This window comes from Acanthamoeba castellanii, assembly GCF_000313135.1.
Source record: "Acanthamoeba castellanii str. Neff unplaced genomic scaffold scf7180000084745, whole genome shotgun sequence".
Taxonomy (NCBI): Eukaryota; Discosea; order Longamoebia; family Acanthamoebidae; genus Acanthamoeba; species Acanthamoeba castellanii.
The window spans coordinates 596,391-615,478 of NW_004457592.1; the positions used below are offsets into that span (position 1 = coordinate 596,391).

Below are 19,088 nucleotides of genomic sequence, written 5' to 3' on the forward strand. Positions count from 1 at the left end.
GCTCCCTCCTGCCATAGATTGGTATATACAATATAAAATTACACTTTTGAAGTAATTCTTCAGAGCATATGATAAAAAATGCAAATGGGGGGGGGCAACCATTATCGCTGGCGGCCTCAGGTAGCGCTGGGCTGGATGCAACTTGCGCGGTCCCCTCCATCTTAGGACCCAATGGCCAATAAATTTCTTTTCTTTTCTTTTGTCTTCATTTTTTCTTTTATTCTTTTTTTGGATTGTCCAGCCAATCCCAGCATTTCCCACCATTTACGGTTGCCAGCGTGCTTCGAACGTGCTTCGGTGACCCGGGTGTGCGAACAACGCGAGCTGATATTTTATTTGTTTTATTTTTTATGCTCTGGAAAAAAACCAGATTTCATCAAATCGTGAGGGGAGGCGATGAACATCTGGCAGTTGGCCCGCGTGGGCGACCTCAAAAAGTTCAAGAGCGTCGTCAAGGGCAAATCCGTCCACGAACTCAACGAAACCGATCAGTTCGGCTTCACCTGCTTCCACTGGTTCCTCCGCCTCCCTCTCCCGCTCTTCGTTCTCTGCCCCCCCCCCCTTCGCTCTTCGCTTCGCTCTTCGCTCTTGCCTTTGAATTTTACTCATGCAGAGCCCTTGCCGATGGTGGTGCATGTACCGCCCAACCGCAGGGCGGCGCAGAAGGGCGAGGATGGAATTGTGGCGCTGCTTACCAAGCGTGAGGCGGACCTCGACGTCGTGGATGGCGACCTACAGACTCCGTTGGTACGTACCTGCCTCAGCCTGGATCTTATCTCTCTGCGATCATCCACCACACAACACACACAACACACAGTCGACCAGCTCACCACTCTCTCACTCTCTGTCTGCTGTCAGCACTGGGCCATTGACAAGGGACACAAGGCCATCGCCAGGCACCTCATCGAACACGGGGCCGCCTTGGACATTCAAGACAAATTCGGGCATTCTGGTATTCACCCATCCACCATCAACACTCTTTTTCTCTGTGTGGTTTGTTTTATTTGTGCTGACCACGCGCGCACGGCGAAAAAAAACAGCGCTGCATAGGGCGGCGGCGTTGGGCCAGCGGGACGTGGTGGGCCTCCTGCTACGATCCAACGCCAATCCCAACCTACAGAACCAAAACGGTTCGTATGCGTGTAGCACCTGGTGGCTGGCTCCATGAGAGTCTCCCAAAAATTAATTGACGTGTGTGCAGGGTGGACGGCGCTGCATGTGACGTGCTACTACGCGCACCACAAGATTGTGAGCGAGCTGCTCTCGTGCTCCCGCACGGATGTAAACATACCCAACAAAGACGGGTGGACTCCACGTACGCTTAGCGAGTGTTGCCGCTGGGCTTAAAGTGATCAATCAATCAATCGATCGACTCACTCCGGTGTCGTGTCGTGTCGTGTCGTGTCGTGTCGTGCACAGTGCATTGCGCGGCGATGCAGGGCTACACCGAACTATGCGATCTGCTCATCCGACATCAGGCCAACATCGACTTTGCCTCTCGAGACGGAAGTACCTCTACCCCCAACTCCTTCGTTTGGCTGCATGTCTTTACCAACAACTTTATATCACCGCAGGTACGCCGCTGCACCTTGCCGTGCAGGAAAATAGGGAAATCGTCGTCCAGCTTCTCATCAACTATGGTACGTACCCTTCCATTTGTCTGTTTTTATTACATACGTATACACACAAAACAAAATTAACTTCCAATGTTCCCACGCGAATGCAGGTGCGAATGTCAACCTGAGGAATGCCAGAGGCAGGCGGGCGGTGGACCTCGCCTCCGAGAGCCTGAAGCCCGTCATCAAAGGTGATTCACGAGCACTGTTAGCTTTCCCTCTTTTCCTCCGCGCTCACACTCGTGTGTTGCGGCTCGCCTCCCACGCAGGCGCCGGGAAGCCCGTCTATGCGGCCTGCGCCCTCTTCGGCGGGGAAGTGGACAAGGCGCTCGTGGCCACCAAGGCCTCCTTCCTCATTCTGGTTCGCTTGTTTCCCATTACTGCCCATTTATTTCTCTATAATTCTCGATACATCTTTATTTGTTTTCATTCTCGAGAAGTAATGGTCTTCCTTTGCGTGGCGGCCTCGTGTGTGCAGCCCTCGCAGCAGATTGCGGCGTCGATGGAGGCGAAGCACTTCACGGTGGAGCTGGTGCACATCGAGGGCGACAACGAAAACGAAAGCGAAGGCGACAAAGACGGAGGAGGAAAGAAGGACAAGGGAGGCAGTCACGGCTCCGGAGGCAAGGGCAAGGGAGGCAGCGGCCGCGGCGTGCTTCGGCGCGGGTCCAAGTCGGCCGCGGTGCCGCGGATTCGGGGCCAGGTCACGCGGCTCGTTCACGCCGACGAAGACGATCACCACGCCGCCGTCGACCCGGCCACGTCGGCCAGGGACAAGGGAAAGGAAAGGAGGGAGAGCAGCGGCGAGGTGGTCACCGATGCAGCCGAGGCCGGCGACGGCGGCATCGCGAAGCTGGCGTCGTCCTCGCTGCGGGTCGTTACGCCGCGACGAAGGGCGGGGCACATGTTCGTGGCCACCTACACGCCGAGCGTGGCCGGCCGGTACCGCCTGACGGTGTCCTACGACGGCGAAGACGTGCACCAGTGCCCCATCAAAGTGACCGTGACCGAAGGTGCGCACACACCCCCGCCCGGGCGGGTTGCGGTGGGCGGCGGGCGGCGGGCGGAGGTGTGCGCTGACGTTTTCGGGGGGGGGGGCAGCCGTGACGGATCCGACCAAGTGCGAGGTGGTCACCGAGCTGGAGGGCACGCGCGCCGTGCTCGTTGGCAAACCGAACAGCCTCATGATCCAGGCCAAGGACCAACTCGGTCCGCCACCTCTTCTGTTGTCGTGGCGTGTCGTGGCGTGGCGTGTATCGTATGTTGTGTCGTGTCGCTCATGCGAACAGATGGATTGGTTGATGCAATGCGCAGGCGGCAATCGGACGGTGGGCGGAGATGTGTTCGACGTGGAGCTGATCAGGCAGGAGCGGGATGAAGGCACGAGCAAACGAAACATTCTCCTGCGAGCCGATGAAACACACGCTCGCATCGAAGATCTTCGAGACGGTACGGACGACTTTCCCCCACCCACCCACCGCTCCTTCTTGGTCTTGCTGCTTCGGTCATCTCATGCCGTCGAGCGTCGTCCCCATCAGGCCGATATGTGGTGTGGTTCTCCATTCCGGCGGGGGGCGTGCACTTTGTTGATATCAAGCTGCGCAACATACGACTACCCGGGTCCCCCTTCAAGGTGAACGCCGCTGAGGGTACGCGCGGGCCTACTTCGTACTGTGTGTCGCGTGTGTCGTGCCTGTCGTGTGTGTCGTATTTCACTGATGCAACGCGCGCGCAGTGCTGAGTCCGGGGCGAAGGAAGACGCCGCGCTCGCCCAAGAGCCCCAAGACCAAGGCCAGCAAGGAGGGCAAGCAACCGTCGGTCGGCTTGCAGCTGCCGGCGGGGGAGGAGAAGGACCGTCAGCTGCCGCCGCTCCTCAGCCCCCGATCTCTCATCGCCAACAACAAAAAGGATAAACGGTTCACTCTCCGCCTTCTGTCACCCAACGCCTTCGCTTATGCTGACCTTTTTGGCCTTTCGTAGGTTATCGACCAAGAATGCTGGCCAGTTCATCATGCCCTCATCCTCCAATAACGGTGCGTGCCCGTCGCTTTTCGTTCTTGTCTTCGTTCTTTTTCCTTTTTATGTATTTCTTTTTCCTCGCGAGCTGAAGCAGAGGTGGTGACCATCGGCGGTGCGTGCATGTACAGACAGCAGCAGCAACAACGAGAGCGCCGTGTGGGAGCGCTTGGGCGAGCTGGAGCAGGCCAACTCCGAGCTTCAGCAGAAGCAGCTCGAGTTCGAACGCGAGAAATACGACCTCCACAAACAGATCGCCCAGCTCCAGCGCAAGCTCGAAAAGCGTACGCTCTACTCCGATTTCGTGTCACTTCTCGCAACTCTCACACTTGGCGCCGCCGCCGCCGGTGAATAGGAGGGCGGGAGTCAGTGCCGAGTGCGGTGCCGCGCGAGGAGGTGGCGAGCCTGCAGCAAAAGGTGGACAGGCTGGCGGCGCAGGCGCAGGAGGCGGAGCGGGAGCTGAGGCGAGAGCAGGCCCGGCAGCGGTGTCGCGTGTGCGCCACCAACCGGCGGGAGATGGTGGTGCTCCCGTGCCTCCACGCCTCCTTCTGCGCGCTCTGCGTCTCGCGCATGAAGCTCTGCGCACTGTGCGAGGCCCCGCTCCAGGGCTTCCTGCGCATCAAGCCCGAGTGAAAAGAAGGAAATCCAAAATTAAATGCAGTGAAACAAAGAAGGAAACAACAGCACCAAGGAAATAGGGAAAGAAAATTGCTAAGAAAAAATTGTAGAGCAGCAAGATGAAGGCCAGCGCCTGCAGCCAACCCTCCTTCAGGGTGCCTCTGGTGCGCACCACTACTTCTATGTTTGGTTTGCGGGTGCACTACTCGTGAAGACAAGCATGCTTCAACATCAAAAATCGCTGTAAGATGCGATTGTAAATTATGTGTCACTGGTAGTTGGGCTACGCAGCAGTGGGCGATCTTGAGCGCTTCAACATCGTCGTCTTACCATCAGCCTTTTCTAATGGCCTCTCTCTACGTTCGTGCATGCGCAGGTGGTAGCAGTGCTGGTGGCAGTTGCGGTGGTCGTGGGGTGGGGCGCTACGGCTGTGGACGCGCATGGAGACCACGACATCAAGAACTTCCATCGGAGCCGAGGCAGCCTCTACGGCGGCGGAGCGTTGGAGGCCGCCCACCACCAGATGCCCACCACCGACCGCGCGCTCGTTGAACACGTCCCGCCCTCCGGTTCGCCTCCACCCCAGCCCCATTACGTGTGTCGCATTGCTGCGGCAGCCAAGTGCTCACTATCACTGTGTGCGTCTCCATGGAGCAGCCATCGTGATGCCCGAGAACGCGACGGAGGAGGAGATCTGGCTGATGGCCGGTATGACGTCCGAGCGCCACTGTAGTGCGCACTGTGATCGATCGGCTATCGATGCTCACGCGTGTTGTTGTCCTGAAATGCAGGTGACATGGCCAACTACCGCTCGCTCTCGGAGATCATTTCCGTGTCTCTTCCTCTTCCCATCAACTTGATATTCGTCGGCTTCGACGGTGATGGCGAGCACGGTACTGTGACAATCAATCAACTTTTCTCGTAACACAATCAGCAATGCGAGGCGCGGTGTTCACTCATTGCCTGAAACACTCCCAGGGCTCGAACTGGTGGAGGATAACTTCAACGAGTGGTTCGAGCACATCGACCACTTTGTGCGTCACCGCATTGTGCCCGTGGGCGAGGAACAGACCACCACCGAGCGACGCAAGACCCCCAAGACGCACGTCAAGTATCAGTACGTCCGCTTCGCTCTCTCTCTCTCTCTCTCGTTTCTGTAGGTTTGTCTTGGCTTCCTGTAACTTTCGCGGCGCGCCACACCAACAGGCTGAATTACAACCTGGTGAAGCTGGACCCGTTGGTGAACACGATCGTGGAGGACACCATCTACTGGCATCTCCGACCGGAAGACCCCAAGTAAGTTGCTCTCCCTTCTCCTCTCGGCCCGCCTTGCTCATCGCAGCTGCTTGTCCTTCCTCTCTCTCGTGTATGTGTGTGTGTGTGTGTGTGTGTGCGCGCGCGCGCGCGCGTATGTGTGTGTGTGCATGTGTGCGTGCGTGTGTTCGAAAACAGTTACAAAAAGGCCGGGGAAGACTTCCATGCGGGTGAGCACGAACAGAAGGACGAGCCAAAGGGCGGTAATGAGAAGTTCTACGTCGATGCCTTCAAGCTGTCGCGCGTGCTCTATCACCTCATCCTCTCGGTCAACCTCACCGACAGCTACACGCTCTTCATCATGAACCCCAAGAAGGCGGTCGGGTCCGACCAAACCTACGGATACCGGTGCGCTCCTTCTTCTGCCCCTGCGGTGCGGTCCCAGCGATCACTGGTAGCTCACACAACCTCCCTGTTGTGCGCACATTGGCCTGCAGCGTCGGATTCTCGGAGGCGGAGATCTCCGAACTGCAGAAGGTACGTTGGTGCCAGCAGTGGTCAGCAGCGCCAACTCCTCATATCATTCGCAGCTGACGGCGTACTCGTTATACTGCAGCGCACCGCTGAATGGTCGGTCGACCCGCAACGCTTCCAAACGGTCTCCGAGATGCCTGGTATGTTGCATTCCGCTCAAAAAGGGCCGAAGCTACAGTGGCTGAAGTAACTGTTATACCATCATGACGGCACCACCGGGTAGACAAGGGCCTGAATCTGGAGCAAAAGACCGACCTCTTCCCCAAGTCAAACATCGCATCCAAGAATGGGACTTATCGCACCGTTGACCTCGTTGAACGTTCGCAGGTGTGGCGCCCACTATTGCTGGAGCCTGCGACCCCGGCCGCCAGGGCTTACCTTGTGCACTGTGAACAGGAATGGGCGCACTGGTATATCAAGCACATGGTGGAGGGCGGGGTCAAGCTGGCCCACCTCTGCGCTGAGGGCAGCGGGGAGGATGACCCCAACTGCCTATGGAAGACCCAGCGCGCCGAGGAGCATGACATCGTCAAGCTCGCCCAGGCGGTATGTGAGGCACTGCTTTATTTGGTCTTGTAACATTTATCTGTTCTATTATTTATTTATTTATTTATTTATTTGCATTCAGATTGCCGCGTCAGGCAGCAAGGCGCAAGTGGAGTATCTTGCCAGCATCAAGGAAGGCAAGGCCCAAGAGGACTGCCTCGTCGATAACTGGGTTGGTCACGCCAGGTGCGTTTCGGCTCGGGGGCTTCTCCTTCCAACTTGCATCGCCGCACTATAGTCTATGGTTCGCTCAAGTACCCTTGTGGGGCGATCCAGGTACGCGTGGCTGGACCTCTCGGCTGGGCCGTTCAAGTGGGGTCCCGTGGTGGCAGGACAGGGCGTTCGGTCTCACTCGACACTTCCCCGCGTGCCGTCGCACTACGCTCTGCACCCCGAAGCCGACCCAAATGCGTACGTGCTACCCTGCGTGGTGTGCGTGTAGCGTGTGTGTGGTGTGTGCCGTGTGAGCACGCAGGCATCCCGTGAAAGCTCACGTTCTGCGTGGCAGTGAGCAAGAGGAGCTGCAGGCCTCGCCCAGCCCAGTCGGAAACGTGATCGCCAGCAAGGCCGCGGCGGAGGAGCGTACGGCTCTGCTGGCCAGGCTGAAGCAGGATCTAGTGGTGCTGCAAGGCGTGTATGAGCAGCGCTGCGCAGTCTCACGGACCCAATACTGTGACCGTACGATCAGCACGCCTTCACCCCGCACCACTCTCCACTCTCACCAACTGAGCATGTGTTCACCTCCTTGGGTCTTTTTCTTCAGATATGGCCTCCACGATCCAAAATCTCGAAGAACAGGTCCGGAACTCGCAGGGTGAGCTGGCGGATCTCATGATCGTGGGCGATGAGGTACGTCTCCAGACGTATACACTCATTACGGTGGTGGGTAGCGGGCGGCGGCGGTGGGAGTTGATACTGAGTGTGTTGGATGACAGCACGAGGGTGAGGGCGCTCTGTTGATGCTCGACAACTTCCTGGCCCACCTGGCCAGCGTCATTTCGCGCACCATTTCGCACCTGATCACGCCGGCCAGCCCTCTATTCCGGGCCTACTACACCCCGCGCATCACGTTCCACTTTTTCCTCATCGCCAACCACCGGGTACGCTCTACAACGTGTTTCCTTTATGTATTTATTTTTATAACAATAAGCGATGATAATAACAATCACTAATCTGGTAGCAGGAGTTCAACCCACGAAAGACGTTTGACTTCGAACAGTTCAAGGCTGAGATGATCAAGTTCAAGCTCCCCAACCAAGAGTTCGCCTTCGTTTTCAAAGAGTACGCGGTCGCTCTCGGCCAGAGCAGGCTCCGCAAGCAGTCATTGCTCACATGCTTGTGTTCTACAGGCTGGATATGTCCTCGGACAAGGAGCTGACGATGGCGTTCACCCACTCACTCCGCACGGGTGTGATGCCCACGCTCTCGGTCGACGGCACGTTTGCTGCGCAGACCATCCGCTACCTCGACTCCATGGACCTACAACACCAGCTTCACCTCCTCAACATCCACTCTCACGCTGGTGCGTCCCCCTTATGCACCCGCCATTTCATACAGGTCGTTGTGGTACTCATCGCCATGTCGGTCGGTAACACACACACACACACACACACACACAGATGAGGAGTTGGAGAAGGTGGTGCCCAAGGATGGCAAGGTGAGCACCGCTCCGACGCACGACGATGAATCAGATGACGACCACGAAGGCGACAACCGCTTGCCCGACGAGGTGTTCGGCGCAACGGCTCTTCCCGAGCGTTCCGGTTCGTTTCTTTCTCCTATTTCCAGAACACAGGCGTGGGTCATTATTGGGCTCACATGCGTGTGTGCACCACAGGCAAGGGCCAGACTTCGCGGCACATTCCCGTCTTCTTCTTCTCCCTCAACGATGTGGTGCCGGTATGTTCGCTTTCGCTTTTCGCAGAGTGCGACTGATTGACTGACGGACTGGACTGGGTGTGATGTGGTGTGGTATGGTGCGCAGGTGTTTATCGACAAGTACTACCAGGCCAAGGCCCTGAGCAACGTGGTTCTTGCGGTGCAATCGCAGCACTTCAACTGGACCAGCAAGCTTGCCTGCAACGACAAGCCCATCCGCTGGGACCTGCGGTACACTCCTCAATCCACCCACCATTTCATGTTGACATCGAGGTTCTGACCATGTCTCTCGCCTCTGTTTCGCCCTACGTAGGGACCCGTTGAAGCCGCTGTTGGCCGCCACGGCCCTGCACTACGGTGGGCTCGTCCCGATGCACATCACCTACGACGAGCCCAACCAATGCGCCGCCCAGGTAATTCGCTATAGGCGTTGTGTATGCACGAAATTGTGCTCACCACCATCTCGCACATCCTCTGATGCAGGACTGGCTGTGGTCTGTCGGTGACAGCCCACTAGCGCACACGAGCCAGCACCATCGTTTCTCCCTGCTCCAGCGGGTACGACCACGCCATGACAATTTGCCCTAGGGTGCGTCTAACGCGCGCGTGCGCAATGCAGGACCTGGCCTACCGCAGCTTCGTCACGAACGCCATCGAAGACTCGATCAAGAGCCTCAACGCGGGCATCAAGACGTTGAGCAAACTGCGCACCAGTACGTGTCTCAGTTCGTGTGCGTTCAATACAGTTACCTTACCTTGGTGTTGAGGCTAACCTGTCAATATTGCGCCAACCAACAGCCAAGGCCAACCTCGCGGCGTCGCAGGAACTGCCTTTCGCCGAGCTCTCCTACAGCTACAAGGCTGTGAGACGACTCTGGGACAACGTACGCTTGCTGAAGCCTTGGTCCTCCCTCTGGGGCTCGGGAAACTGATCGCCACTTCCCGCCACACAGCATGCCAGGGCCTTCGCCACCCTCAATTTCGAGTCTGCTCTCTCCTTCACCGAACGCCTGCACGAACAAGTCACCAGGTGCGTCTCTCTCTCCGCGCGCACACAACACACAACACAAACACACACACACACACAACACCAGACTCACGCACAGCACACAACACGGGTTGGGGTCACCGATGGCTCACCTCATACACTTCACACGTAAAGATTCCAGGAGCTGGTGCTGCAGACCGAAGAGTATCTCGATGTGACGCAGTGCGCAGTCGACATCGGCGAGGAGGCCTCGGTGGCGGACATTCTCCTGTCGTCGGACGACAGCTCGTCGTGGTGGATCCTGCCGGCCTCGCTCGTGTTCAACTTCGTCCTCGCGCTCCTCTGGATCCTCCTTCGGAAGCGCTCGCGCAAGGTCAAGACCAACTGAGCGCGCAACGAGTGGGTATGAAAAAGGAAACCACAAAAATAAAAGAGAAAAGGCAAGGAAAAGATAACAAAACGACTTCGCGCTTTTTTCCACCGTCGGTTGCACCAACACAGAGGATCCGGCATTGCATTTTAGGCTGGAGAATTAGAAGTAAATTACAGCGATGGCGGAGGAGCTTATGTTCAAATGTCTTTCGGCCCTTCTGCTGCCGGACCAATCCATCCGTCAGGCGGCAGAGCAGCAGCTTAATGAGCTATCCTCTCAGTCCGGTAGGCTCCTGATTATTTCAATTACGGCAATGATTGAGATTTGATTTTGTTTCATCTCCACACTAATCAGGCTTTGGCGTGACGCTCGCTCGTTTGTCCCTGAGTTCTGGCTGCCCATTGCCCATCCGCCAGGTGTGCACACACTTTTCTCCTAACGCCCTAACCCCTCCTGCTCACCCGCCGTCTCGTACGTGCAGCTAGCTGGCGTAGTGCTGAAGGGCTACATCAACGCTCACTGGGACTCAGCAGACGTCAAGTTTGTAGAGCCTCAAACTACCCCACAAGACAAGGTCCGCCTCCCGGCCCTTTGTACCTGTGCTGGGCTCCATGATGACTGGGGGCTGTGCTTTGGCAGGCGGCCATCCGTGCGATACTGCCCCAGGGACTCGCTGATCCCGAGAGCAAGATCCGTACGGCGTCGGTACTGCACACCGCACCTCTCTCCTTGCACTCTTGAGCCGTGTGGCCAGTCTCACACCCACTGCTCTCGCGTGCAGGCCATGGCGATCGCTTCGATCGCGCACTGGGACTGGCCCGGCGAATGGCCCAACCTCATCGAAGAGCTCAGTAATGTGCCCACCTTTACTCACGTTCCTCGTGGTGCATAGGCTGATGTTTGTTTGTTTGTGTGAATTGGTCTGCTTCAAAAACAGTCAAGTGCCTCGACATGAACAACGCGCAGCTCATGGACGGCGCCATCAAGTGCCTCGAAATGTTCGCCTCGGGCGACAACCTGAGCGATGAGCACCTGCCCCGACTTATCCCCCTCCTCTTCCCGCACCTCTTGCGCATCTTCTCCTCGGTAAGTTCTCTCTCTCTCTCTCTCTTCTCTCTCTGGGCTGTCTCGTTCGGGCGTGTAGTAAACTCATCACATTGTCTTATCAGAAGGACTACCCCGAGCGCATCCGAGCTCGTGCCGGTTCGATCTTCTACTCGTGTCTCGAATGGCTCTCTGTGATCAAGAGTACGAGCCTCGTTCCTCCAGTAATCAGCGCTCTATGGTTAGTCGCCTTCCGGCAGGCAAGCCAAACTGAACTGACACGCGAGGCTTCGACGGTCAAGGTGTGCACGCCGAGAGCACCGAAGCCTTCCGACCATTCCTTCCCCAGTGGACAGCGCACTTTGCCGAGATCCTCGCTGCCCCGCTGACCTCACCCGACGCTGACTACGGACTCAAGATCGTCGTGTTGCAGGTAACGTGCACGTGCGCGTGCATGCGTGCGTTGCAAGCCAGCTTGTGGCCATAGCGCTGCGTCTATTCGCAATCCGGCATCTGATCCCCTTTGCTCTGCGATGTGTGCAGATTCTGACGATCCTGGTGATGAGGTTCCCGAAGCAATTGGGTCCTTTCCTCAACGGAATCGTGCCTCAAGTCTGGAACTCTCTGGTTTCGGCGCTCGCGATGTGCGTAACCCACACTGGCATACAAACCCGCTGGGTAAAATATTAACATTTTGTTTTTTTATTGTGCTGGCGCACAGTTACGAAGAGTTTGTTGTCGAGGGCGACGGGATTGAGGCTGCCCAGGACGAGGAAGGCGAGATGCGCGGGCTGGAGATGTTGATCATGCTGCTGCTTGACTTTGTGCAATGCCTTCTCTCCAAGGTACGTTGATACTCCTTTCAGGGCACGCCAAGTGTAGTGTTGCGCTGTGTGACCGTTACTGAGTCTCTCTCCACGCATCACAGAAAGCGTTTGCCCAGGTCTTCGCCACTTCTCTGCCCAGCCTGTGCGCCCTGCTCATTTCCTACATGCAGATCACTCAAAACCAGGTCTCGCCCACTTCCCACTCGCTCTTGCTTCCACCTACCGAGACTGACACGAACCGAACGATGGACACGCAACACCACACACACACACACACACACACACACAGCTGGAGACATGGACGGATGACCCCAATGAGTACGTCGCGGACGAGGACGATGAAATCCGCTTCAACGCACGCGCATCCTGCACCCATCTCCTGCGCGAGATTGCCCAGCAGTTTGGTCAGGTACCAGGCGAACCACCTACTTGGCCTCGGATCGCTGGTGCTCACTAGCGTTCTTCTTCTTCTTCTTCTTTCTTCTCCAGGCGGCGACCCAAGCCATCGCTCTGGGTGTGGGGAAGCGACTTCAGGAGTCGGTCAAGCAGCAGCAGAGCGGCAACCGTTCGTGGTGGAAGCTGCGGGAGGCTTCCGTATTGGCCGTGGGCTCCACGGCGGAGGTGCTTATCAACGCACCGCAGGGCTTCGACCACCATCAGTTCATGGCAGCCATCCTGCAGCCCGACCTGCAAACTACCGGTACCTCACCTGCTATTCGTTGCACATGTGCTCAGTCAACTCAGTTAATCAGCACTCACCTCGTTGACACGCGCAGCCTCGCCCTTCCTCCGGGGTCGTGCTCTGTGGTGCGCGTCGCAGTTCAGCCACGCAGTGGCGGCCGACAAGTCTCTGCCCTTCATCCAGGCAGCTGTCGCTTCGCTGCAATCACAGCAGGACCCACTCCCGGTCAAGATTTGCGCCTGCCGCGCTCTTGCCAGCTACTGCCCCAAGGTTCTTTTGTGTGCTAGTTCTCAAGATCTTGGCGAGGCTTACACACTGCGTGTACTGACCGTATTACCACACGCACACACACACACACAGCTCGAAGATAAGGGCGTGATTGGACAGATGGTCCCTCCCACCGTCCAAGGTTTGGCCGTGCTTCTCGGACAGACGTCGGAGGAGACCCTGCACCTCACCCTGGAGACACTGCTCGTGGTCCTCTCCACCGCCGGCGAGGTACCTTCTGCTGCTGCACGCGTGCCCCCCCCCTTTCCGGTCATTAACGGCAGTGGTCTCATTTTTTGTCCTGTGCTCTGTGGCGAAGGCGGTCCGCCCCTTTGTTGAGGGTTTGACGCAGCAGCTGATCCGAGTGTGGGGCCAGTGCATCAATGATCCCCTCATCACTGCCGTACGGCTTCCCCTCGGCTTCTTCTTCCCCCCCCCACCCACGGAGTGCTTACCCGCTCTTTCCGACTTCTCAGGATATTCAAGACTGCTTGCGCGTGCTGGCCAAGATTCCCGACTGTGCCGCTATGCTCAAGGTTTGTCCGGACTACTGCTGACCGCCCGGGCCGACACCACCGTTCTCACCTGGGCTCGCCCATTTTCTCTTTTTGCTGTGTATAGGCTGCCCTGCTCCCCTATCTGATCCAGCTGATCAGCCCGGCGCCCGAAGGCAAGGACGAGGTCATCTACGGAGCCAGAGAGGTGAGTGTCCGCCACGCCGGCCCTGTGTGCACCAGCCTTATGTGGGCGGTCGATTGGGCTGACGTCTAGAGTGCAATCCAGGCATCAGTGCAGCTGCTCACCATGCTGGTCCACGCCACGCCCGACATGCAGCCCAGCGACCCGCTCTTGACCAAGTATGTGCGCGACTTGCAGTGTCGCCCCACAAATGGTTTCTCATCTCACTTTCTTTGGCGTCTACTTAAGGGCCTTCCCGGTGCTGGTCCAGCAGCTCATCACCACCGCCGACAACAGCCTCCTCAACGAAGGCTGCGCGTGCTTGTCGGCCTACGTGTCCCGCGCTCCAGGCCTGCTCCTGCAGTGGTGCGTCCACCACTCTCTGTTTGGTGGCCCGGCCCCCGAGGCACGATGGCTGAGCAAATTCCTTCTTGCTCTCTCTACGCATATGCCTTCAACAGGAACGACGGTAGGTCCAACGGCATCGGCTACATTCTCCAATTCGTCGGAAGGCTGCTGCAGCCCTCGACGTCCGACATGGCGGCCCTCTACGTGGGCCCTCTGGTCACGAAGATCATCAGCAAGGTAACGAACGCGCCACCTCGATTGAGCGCAATCCTCCAGTTTAAGACTGTCAAGGCCTTCCAACTCATGGACCTACATACTGATCCACACCTACAGCTGGGAGGTCAACTCGGTGCTGGCACGCTGACGGACATGCTCAAGGCCGTGCTCGCTCGGTTGCAGACTCAGTGCATGCCATCGCTCGCTCAGGTTCGCTCTCTAACTCTCCCATCCCGGGACCTCCAGGCCCGAGAATCTGACGGACTACTCCTCTCTACTTGCAGTCGCTGGTGTTGATCTTCGCTCGCTTGATGATGGGCGGCATCGTCCCCGGTATCGGATCTCCGGCCCAGACCAAGGAGATCCGCGATTTTCTCAGCTCGATTCAGGTATGTCGCCCGCAGTGTGTTTGGTACCGGTGGCTCAACGGTCAGCGTAAACTCACGAGTCTCTTGTTGAAACGACGCAGGTCGCGGAGAACACCACAGCGTTGACATTCGTATTCCAGACCTGGGCCAAGGTACTCCTGAGTGCAGGCTCACCTGCGCTTCATTGCCAATGAAGGGAGGACTCACTCACTCGAGCTGTTCCCTCTCAGCAACAAGATGACTTCCATGGCACGCTCAACATCAAGGCCAGCATTCTGGGCCTGCTCAACCTCTTCTGCCTGCAGGACCAACAGGTTTTCCTTCCCTTCTTGCCTTGGCAAGAACAACGGCCTGGCCTGACTCTGTTTCTGTCCGTGTGTCGCCGCAGCTGTTGAGCATGCCCGTGGAGGGCGATATAATCGTACAGAGGGATCAGGGCAGGTCTTCCCGATCCAAGGCTAAGGCCGGCCAGACCCCTGGTGCGTCTTGCGCACGCACGCACGCACGCACTGTGCCTGAAGAGCGCATGGCTTATATTGCGGGTGCGCGAGTGTGCAGTTCAGCGACAAACGGTGCCGCTCGCGGTGAAGGCCCTTAAGGCCGCCGTGCAGGAGCTCATGGTGATGGCCGAGCAGAAGGAAGGCGGAGGCGAAGATGACGGAAGCGACGACTCCGACGTCGACGAATACCAAGACGACATGAAGGCCCTCATGGTGCGTCACCGCCTTTTTCTCGTCTTTCAACGGAAATGTAACACTGCTCTGTTGGCTGGCTTGTGCCGCGCGCAGGCCGAGATGGGCGCAGACCCGTCGACGGGAGGTTGGTTGATGGACCAGCTCCTCGACGACCATCTCGATGAAGAGGAAGAGGAGGATCCCGACTGCGTCAACGATCCCCTTTATCAGCTGGACCTCAAGGTAACGACTTTGGTTAACCTTACCTCGCTTTCTCTGTGAAAGTACCGCACACGCACCCACTCACGTGTTGCTGATGATGTCTGGGGGTCATTCTGGGGCAGGCGTTCCTGGAGGGATTCCTGAAGAACTTCGCAACGCAGAACCGGGAGGCGTTCGGGATGGTGGCCAACATGCTGCCGTCCCTCGAGCAGCGGTTCCTCATCGATCTCCTCAAGCGGCTCGCCTCCACCTCTTCGTAGTCACCCAACTGTGCTCGTACGAAAAAGTATTTTCTTTTTACTTTTCTTTTCTTTCGCGGTTTTCTTCGGTTGAGTTTCGGGGGAAGCCCGTCTCCACCAACCCCAACGTCGCACCGGCAATAATGGGCCGAACGAAATGGCCGAGTTTGTGGCCGAGAGCGGGCTGCTTCTCTAACCCTCGACAACCCGCAACTCCCGCCAACCTTGAAGGCAATATATACGGCCATGGCACTGCACTGACGAAGACGAATACTACACACAGACACACAGCGATGCGATGCCTCCACCTTGCGCTGTTTCTGCTGCTGGTGCTATGCACCGCGCGGGGACAGCAAGCGGAAGAAGGCCCTGCCGTTGTGGCTCCGCAGCCCCCCGGAACGAGGCAGCTCAGTCTGCCCCAGATGGAACGGTTGATGGGTCGCCTGCCCCCCGTTCCGGCCTGGTGGCTCAACGGCTCGAGCCCGGAGCTGCCCCAATTGCCCCCTCACTCGGCCTACGCCCGCCCTCCTCAAGCCCTTCTCGAGGCCGGCGACAAGCTGGGCGGCATGACAGACGATCTCGCCACCGCCCTCAACGCCAGCACCGGCAACACCACGGCCAGCCGCGTCTGCTCTGCGCTGCTACACAACAACAACGATGAGGGGGACAATCTCTACCAGCACCTGCTGTGCTCGGACGAGGTGGTTCAGGCCCTGGCCAAGGGCAGCAGCGCCAGCTACTACGACCTCACCCGCTGCTCGCCGTCCAACTACGACCTCGGGTGCCTGGCCGGCTTTTTCTCGCTCGACCCGGCCGAGGCCAGCCAGCGCCGCCTGTTCCTCAACGCCTTCTACCCGACCGTCCAGTGCTGCCCGGGCCACTACTGCCCGATGGGCGTCGTGTGCATGATCCCCTGCTCAGCCGGGGCCTACTGCCCGCCGGTGCGCGCCGTCGACAACGACACCTTCTGCGACCCGTACGCCACCGTGGCCACGCCCTACCTCGGCTGCGGCGGCGCCGTCGACAACCACGCCTGCCCGGCCGGCTCCTACTGCCCCAACACCACGACCACCCTCCTCTGCCCTGCGAACCACTACTGTCCCTCGGGTTCACGGTGCGTGCTTGGCATTCCCGGCAGTGGTCATGAGATTGACTGGTGGCTGATGGGAACTGTGTGCGTGTTGCGTGTCGTGCGGTCGTGCGTGTGCAGGAGGCCGCAGCGCTGCCCGCAGCTGGCGGCGTGTCCGCCCGGGGCGTCGGCGCCCGAGCTGGACCTGGGCGGGCTGGCCAAGGTGCTGGGCGTGCTGGGCGTGCTGTTCCTCTTCGTGCTGCTCGGCCGCCGCCGATCCAACCGCAGCTGGGAACGCGACATCACCGCCCGGCGGTCGCAGAACGCCGGCGTCAAAAAGACCGCCGAACCGATCGATGAACAGGAAGCGGATGTCGACATGCTCAAGCTCCATGAGGCCGAGGAGCAGTGCCTGCTGCTGCCCAGCCGCGAGGTGCTGCACCGGATCGATATCGAGCTGGACAACGTCGGCGTGCAGCTCGCCGGCAGGTGGGCGCTCAACGGAGTCACCGGCAGGCTGTCGGCCGGGCGGGTCACCGCCATCATGGGTCCGTCGGGCGCCGGCAAGTCGGTGCTGCTCCACACCCTGGCCGGCCGGCAGGTCGGCGGCAAGGCCAAGCTCAGCGGTACCATCCGCCTCAACGGCAGCGACTGCGTATCGCTGGCCGACTGCCGGAGCGTGGTGGGCTTCGTGCCGCAGGAGGACGTCATGCACCGCTCGCTCACCGTGTTCGAGAACGTCGACTTCAACGCGCAGTGGCGCCTGCCCCGCGCCATGAGCCGGCGGCAGAAGACCGACGTCGTGTTCGCCGCGCTGGACGTGCTGGGCCTGGACAACCCGCGCGTCATGCGAACCCGCATTGGCGACGACGCCGAGCGCGGGGTATCGGGCGGCGAGCGCAAGCGCGTGAACATCGGAATGGAGCTGGTGGCCCAGCCCAGCCTGCTGCTGCTCGACGAGCCCACGTCGGGCCTCGACGCCTCGACCAGCATCGACGTGGTGCGCGGGCTCAAGTCCGTCGCGCAGTCGGGGGTCAACGTGGTGGTGGTGCTGCACCAGCCCCGGGTGGAGATTCTGCGCCTGTTCGACGACCTACTGCTCCTCGCGCCCGGCGGCCGCACCGTCTACGCCGGGCCGACCCAAAACGCCGTCGCGTACTTCAACGGCCTGGGCTACGCGCTGCCCGACCAATGCAACCCTGGTACCGCAACCTCATTATTGATATATTGATATTAGAAGATTCTGGCTATGTAGGCTCTAGCGTTGCTAACCGTCAACTTTGCAGCGGACTTCTTCCTCGACGTCATCTCTGGGTCGTTGCCGCGCAACAACGGCGATGGGTCATTGGCTGCGGCGGCAGGCAGCAAGAACGACCATGCGACCTACCTGGTCGAGCAGTGGGAAGCGCAGCGAGCCGTAGCGGGAGCGTACAAGGACGATCGTCTTCATCACAGCTGGTCCCGCAGCCTGGTCGATCTGCAGTGCCTCGACCGTCAGACGGCGGGCGTGCTTGCACAGACCTGGCTGTGCACCAAGCGCGCGGTCATCCAGCGCACGCGGGAACTCAACACGGCCCTCACCGACTACTGCCTCGTGGCCACCGCCGGCCTCGTTCTCGGCCTTCTCTTTCACGCCGTGGAACTCGACAAGGTAGACCCACATGCATCACCGCACACATCTCACATGGACACACACGACCGCACACACTCATCACCGCACGCACACGCACGAGACACACTCTCACGACATGAGTGTGAACAGGTGCCCAGCGTCAACTTGTTCATCAGCATGGCACTCGGCTTCGCGGCCACGCAACAGGCACTTCGGCTGTTCGGCGCCGAGCGCACGGTGTTCGCTCGCGAGGCCGACACCGGCATCAGCCGCCTGGCCTACTTCCTCGGCAAGAACCTGGCCGCGCTGCCCGACCTCTTCATCCTCCCCTTCATCTTCCTCTCCATGTTCTACTCCTTCTCCAACCCGCGCGGCGCCTTCGTCGACTACCTCGTGCTCCTGCTCGCCGCTCAGTGGGCGCTGAGCGGCGTGGGCCACGTCATCTCGGTGGTGCTCGACCCGGCCAAGGCCCAGCTCGCCGCCGTCGTCGTTACGCTGGTGCTCAACGGCATCAGCGGCTTCTCGCCGCTCAAGAGCGAGCTGGGCCGGTTCGGGGCGGTCTGCTACGCGTCGTACGGCTTCTGGCTCACCGAGGCCCTCTTCTTGATCGAGGCCCAGCACTACCCGGACATCTACGCCCCGGCCAAGAGCGACATTGCGGCCATGTTCGACTTTGACGCGGCGCGCGGGGTGGGCGTGCACGTGGGCGTGCTGGTGGCCATGGGCGCCGGGTGCCGTCTGGTCTGCCTGCTGGCGCTTGAGCTCACCCGTCGGGCCTGGCCCTCGCCCCGCCGCCTCTGGCAAAGCGTCGCCAGCATGTCGGCCTGCTCCTATCACACTATTTGATTTTCCCTTTTCTTTTTATTTTTGAAATAGAATCAAATTGTATATGCTTGATGGAGCGCCCAAGGGTGGGGGTGGTGCAGGATGAGGCAAGGGTGGAGTGGCTCGGTGACTCGCCAGAAGCTGAAGAAGAAGATGAAGAAGAATGGCGGCTGTTGAGGCAATCAGAAAATAGT

At 59.0% G+C, this 19,088-nt stretch overlaps 4 protein-coding genes across 4 annotated transcripts; all 4 read left to right on the plus strand.

Annotated features, from left to right (window-relative positions):
* Positions 1 to 396: 396 nt before the first annotated feature.
* ACA1_184270 (Ankyrin repeatcontaining protein) lies at positions 397 to 4,265 on the plus strand (the record flags this gene model as incomplete). The annotated part of the gene is given in 18 exon segments (XM_004345975.1): positions 397 to 515; positions 654 to 747; positions 859 to 952; positions 1,041 to 1,130; positions 1,202 to 1,315; positions 1,420 to 1,509; positions 1,575 to 1,640; positions 1,727 to 1,807; positions 1,886 to 1,977; positions 2,095 to 2,629; positions 2,718 to 2,825; positions 2,931 to 3,065; positions 3,155 to 3,265; positions 3,352 to 3,532; positions 3,597 to 3,649; positions 3,730 to 3,747; positions 3,764 to 3,916; positions 3,988 to 4,265. 18 exon segments carry the CDS (start codon positions 397 to 399, stop codon positions 4,263 to 4,265), a joined length of 2,412 nt encoding a protein of 803 aa, XP_004346025.1.
* Positions 4,266 to 4,369: 104 nt separating this feature from the next.
* On the plus strand, positions 4,370 to 9,838 carry ACA1_184280 (uncharacterized protein; the record flags this gene model as incomplete). The annotated part of the gene is made up of 26 exons (XM_004345976.1): positions 4,370 to 4,405; positions 4,627 to 4,819; positions 4,908 to 4,982; positions 5,042 to 5,143; positions 5,229 to 5,367; positions 5,457 to 5,546; positions 5,703 to 5,912; positions 6,002 to 6,041; positions 6,121 to 6,178; positions 6,262 to 6,584; positions 6,667 to 6,770; positions 6,861 to 6,995; positions 7,060 to 7,262; positions 7,348 to 7,433; positions 7,520 to 7,684; positions 7,768 to 7,865; positions 7,934 to 8,106; positions 8,204 to 8,347; positions 8,422 to 8,483; positions 8,569 to 8,693; positions 8,776 to 8,875; positions 8,946 to 9,020; positions 9,082 to 9,175; positions 9,261 to 9,346; positions 9,416 to 9,492; positions 9,625 to 9,838. 26 exons carry the CDS (start codon positions 4,370 to 4,372, stop codon positions 9,836 to 9,838), a joined length of 3,207 nt encoding a protein of 1,068 aa, XP_004346026.1.
* Positions 9,839 to 10,001: 163 nt separating this feature from the next.
* ACA1_184290 (Importin beta domain containing protein) lies at positions 10,002 to 15,409 on the plus strand (the record flags this gene model as incomplete). The annotated part of the gene is made up of 29 exons (XM_004345977.1): positions 10,002 to 10,107; positions 10,178 to 10,239; positions 10,305 to 10,397; positions 10,463 to 10,528; positions 10,605 to 10,707; positions 10,761 to 10,909; positions 10,996 to 11,071; positions 11,170 to 11,300; positions 11,411 to 11,511; positions 11,589 to 11,712; positions 11,796 to 11,879; positions 11,984 to 12,103; positions 12,184 to 12,394; positions 12,471 to 12,646; positions 12,737 to 12,874; positions 12,963 to 13,046; positions 13,120 to 13,179; positions 13,265 to 13,369; positions 13,427 to 13,500; positions 13,571 to 13,687; positions 13,783 to 13,906; positions 13,946 to 14,095; positions 14,170 to 14,274; positions 14,355 to 14,405; positions 14,484 to 14,567; positions 14,642 to 14,732; positions 14,812 to 14,966; positions 15,042 to 15,170; positions 15,272 to 15,409. The coding sequence occupies 29 exons, from the start codon at positions 10,002 to 10,004 to the stop codon at positions 15,407 to 15,409; spliced, it is 3,207 nt and encodes a 1,068-aa protein (XP_004346027.1).
* A 401-nt stretch (positions 15,410 to 15,810) lies between these two features.
* ACA1_184300 (ABC transporter, ATPbinding domain containing protein) lies at positions 15,811 to 18,915 on the plus strand (the record flags this gene model as incomplete). Its single annotated transcript, XM_004345978.1, has 4 exons — positions 15,811 to 16,502; positions 16,599 to 17,659; positions 17,744 to 18,108; positions 18,220 to 18,915. 4 exons carry the CDS (start codon positions 15,811 to 15,813, stop codon positions 18,913 to 18,915), a joined length of 2,814 nt encoding a protein of 937 aa, XP_004346028.1.
* Between the last annotated feature and the right edge of the window lie 173 nt (positions 18,916 to 19,088).